We start from the raw sequence: 3,604 nt of genomic DNA on the forward strand, positions 1-3,604 counted from the left end.
TTCTTGTACAGTACTTTCTCGAAACTCCTTGCCAACGCATAGGTGATAGCTCCCACCACAAACCCTACGAACACACCAACATCTCCACTGCCCTGCCTCGCTACTGGTCCTACATACCAAGCCTGTGACATGAATGGAACAAGGGCTCCACACGCGCACGCGAAGGCCACTACCGCGGGGATACCGCTAGGCAAGAGAGTATATGAAGCCCAAGTTTTGATAGGATATTGGTCCTCAGGAAAACGAGGCTCGTCGGAATAGCATATGCTCTGTGAGTACGATCGCAGAGAATATTGATGACCAATATCCAACGATGTCTGAGATCAGCATGTTAGCGCTAACAATAGATACCGATATTTGAACTTGTACTAAGGATGTCGACACAGGTAGCATAAAACTTTTGGCACCAACAATGGCCAGTGGTATCAGGCTTGAAACCAAATCATGAGCATCTCCGAGGTTTGCATCCACTTGATGACACTCACATTCCTTCCGAGATGAGGACATATACCCATCTGGGCACTGTAGAAAACCGCGTAGCAATAGCCATGAAACTGTTGCTGAACGTATACATCGTTGGTGCACAGGCACTGGATACGAGAGCGACCAAAGCAATCAGGATTTTCCAAATGCACCTGTAGGTAACAAGATGCTGTGTAACAAACCACCGACGGAAGAGCTGTCATCGAATCCTGCATTCCAAGCAGGCACGCTCGGAGCTGCTGCTGCGAATGCGGCACCCAGAGCCTGACCAGTCACCTTTCAAAAGAAATTTGTTAAGATGCAACTGATATCGATATAAATGGCTTACATTAGATACGAAGAACCCAAGATATGTGTAGATGAAAATTCTCGTGCTATCGGAATGTCAAGGAGAGCCCTGGTGATGGCCCGGGAAAACTCACGAAGAAGCATCAGGGCTATGGTATACCCATAGTCAGGGATCATGGGACACCAGCCGATAATGTTAGATGCGAGAAAGGATGCAAAAGATATAATATTAGCAGGTGTTGCTGAAGGGACAGGAGCCGATAGTTTTCGCGTAGTTGTGGATAACCGACAGCCAATATGGCGATAAAAGCAATTACATTTGGGATCCATGCAACACTTTCGTACCTATGAATCACATTCCGTCAGAATTCTTGGATGATTGATGTGAGGTGGTCCCACCAATGGATAACGCGGGTATCCACAGAAGTGACCTTGAAACATGTCCAACTTGGTGCAGCAGGAGGAATTCCGACTATACCATAAGAGATATGATACCAATGATGGCGATCCCAAGAGTGTCATTAAGTTGAGAAGACAGCTAGCTATCGTTTTGTCCGCCAATAATGCAGTTCAGAATAAGAAAGCCTTCCAAGGAAAAAACATTCAAGACGGCCGTATGATGGCACCGAAATACCTTGATATCGGTCAGGGAATGATGCTGGCAATCGGAAAAATAACTCACCCCCATGAGAACCTTGCTTGTACCATAGCTCGCATGCCAAGCTTTGGCCCGAAAACAGCACTAGCGCATTATGAAGTCCCTGGAAATACGCAGAAAAGAATAGCAAAACCCACAAGAATCCTGGCAATAAACAGCATCTAGCTGAAGGTCAATCGCTGCAGATCGAGATTTCATGGACTGTTGACTTACACTAGGTTAACAATGACGATGATGACTATGGAGTCGCAAACTCCCAAGGAATAAAATGCAGGGCCAGCAGCGCCAGTGCTAGATCTGCAGGTATTAGGTGGATTAGGGAGTAGCGCCAAAATTAAGACAGCACTGAAAACGTACGACAAGATATTCATGCAGGAGGAAAACCAAATAAAAATAACTGGTACCACCGAGTGTCGAGACGTTCCTCTGCTGGCACTGGCATGATGCTAATCCGAGGATCAATAAAAATGCCAAGACAGGCGTCACAACATCTCCATCTCACTCACCCACGAGTTTCAATTCTACACCGAGAAAGTAACTTAGTGGTCCGTCTGAGGAATCGTATGCGATAGCGACTGTCCTCCGTACTATCATCCCTCGTATGCTCATCAGAGGACACACTGGGTCTGGCAGTTCAACGGACCTGTCCCGTTTCCGCTCGGCAGCGTAAGACTGCATTGAGTGAGCAGTAATTCACCTGTTTCAGTCTGGTCGATCGATGTGCAGCAGCGTCAGTGAGAGTAGCAGATGTAGTTTGGGTGCCTATTCCTATTACTAGCTGGCGAAAGTAAAGCAAATGGGATCCGAAACTTACCGTGACGAATAAGATTACATACTGGATATATCAAAAGAACATGATCTTTAATTGATCAATCAGTGGAGCTTCTCGATCTGTGTCGTTCCCAAGCTTCCAAAGCTTCAAGTTGGGAATGACGCGGCATGATTCAGAGAACATATCTCTGATAGTAGTTGGTAGCCCAAAGGAGGTATGAGTGCAGGGTCAGAATTATGTCTGTGTTTCGAGACTTTGTGTCTAACTCGAGAAAGAAGATGTAGAAGCACGACTGCGGAAGATGATGAGTGACGGCAGGAAAACGGATGGGGAATCATTTAACGGAGTTTTGAGCGAAAGCCCACAGGGCTTGGAATGCGGTCCGAAACAACAGCCCGAAACCCGAGTTAAAAGGTAAGCTGCGAAGGGCGGGTGAACCCGAGCAGGTTACCTATCGCGAGTGTTTATTAGGATACGAAGCTGGATGATGGCAGGTCGTGGTATTATATTTGTGTTTCTGAATGCATAAAGCTATGAGCTTCGTTCGACTACCCGAGAGAGGGGGCGGTGGGTGGGTGAGCAGAAAACACGAGAGTCGCGGGCTGGACGTTCGGTGGCCGATGTGGGCGAGAAGAAAGATTGCTGTGCCACATTGCTCACTCACACATAGGTCGGACTACATACCAGTGGTATGACATCCCTCTTCCAGGCTTCAGGGACCCGGGTGGCTGGTACCTAATAAACTTGCTGAGTTTGAGGCTGCGAGACTGCCCACCCGCCCTCGCAGCTCACCTCGGCTCTCTTGCACAGGTTGGGGCCGTTATCGGGGCTTCCACTCAAAAACTATCTAATAAACATTTTCTTTCCTCGCACTATCGTATAGGACCGCTGCACGACAGCAAACACAAACTTACTACCAGTGCATGCCACACGTGTTCGAGCTTACAGGTGCGCACGATTTGTCCATCGTAAACTGACATTCAATTTTTGAATTTCCGAGAACTACCTTGTCTCTTCGACGCCAAAGAGCAATTCGTGTACATGTTATTTGCTTTAGAAACGACTACCGTCATGCATCTGATTTACTCATCTTCTTGTACCACAAGTTTTCGAATCCCATTGCCAATGCGTATGTGATAGCCCCCACCACAAACCCTACGAATACCCCAACGTCTCCACTTCCATGTCTCGCAACTGGTCCTACATACCAAGCCTGTGACATGAATGGAACAAGGGCTCCGCAGGCGCACGCAAAGGCAACGACCGCAGGAATACCGCTAGGCAAAAGGGTATACGAAGCCCAAGTCGTGATGGGATATTGATCCTCAGAAAAAGAGGCCCGCCGAAATAACACATGTTCTGTAAGAATAATCGCGGCAAATACTGACGACCAGTACCCGATG

At 47.6% G+C, this 3,604-nt stretch overlaps 1 protein-coding gene across 1 annotated transcript; it reads right to left on the minus strand.

The window, feature by feature from the left end:
- Positions 1-664: 664 nt before the first annotated feature.
- On the minus strand, positions 665-1,185 carry BJ212DRAFT_580899 (uncharacterized protein). The gene is made up of 3 exons (XM_041343567.1): positions 906-1,185; positions 812-857; positions 665-759 (listed from the first exon to the last, which is right to left on the minus strand). Exons 1-3 carry the CDS (start codon positions 1,099-1,101, stop codon positions 756-758), a joined length of 246 nt encoding a protein of 81 aa, XP_041185235.1. The 5' UTR covers positions 1,102-1,185; the 3' UTR covers positions 665-755.
- Positions 1,186-3,604: the final 2,419 nt, after the last annotated feature.

The sequence above is a fragment of the Suillus subaureus genome, assembly GCF_016647635.1.
Source record: "Suillus subaureus strain MN1 chromosome Unknown BJ212scaffold_314, whole genome shotgun sequence".
Classification (NCBI taxonomy): domain Eukaryota; kingdom Fungi; phylum Basidiomycota; class Agaricomycetes; order Boletales; family Suillaceae; genus Suillus; species Suillus subaureus.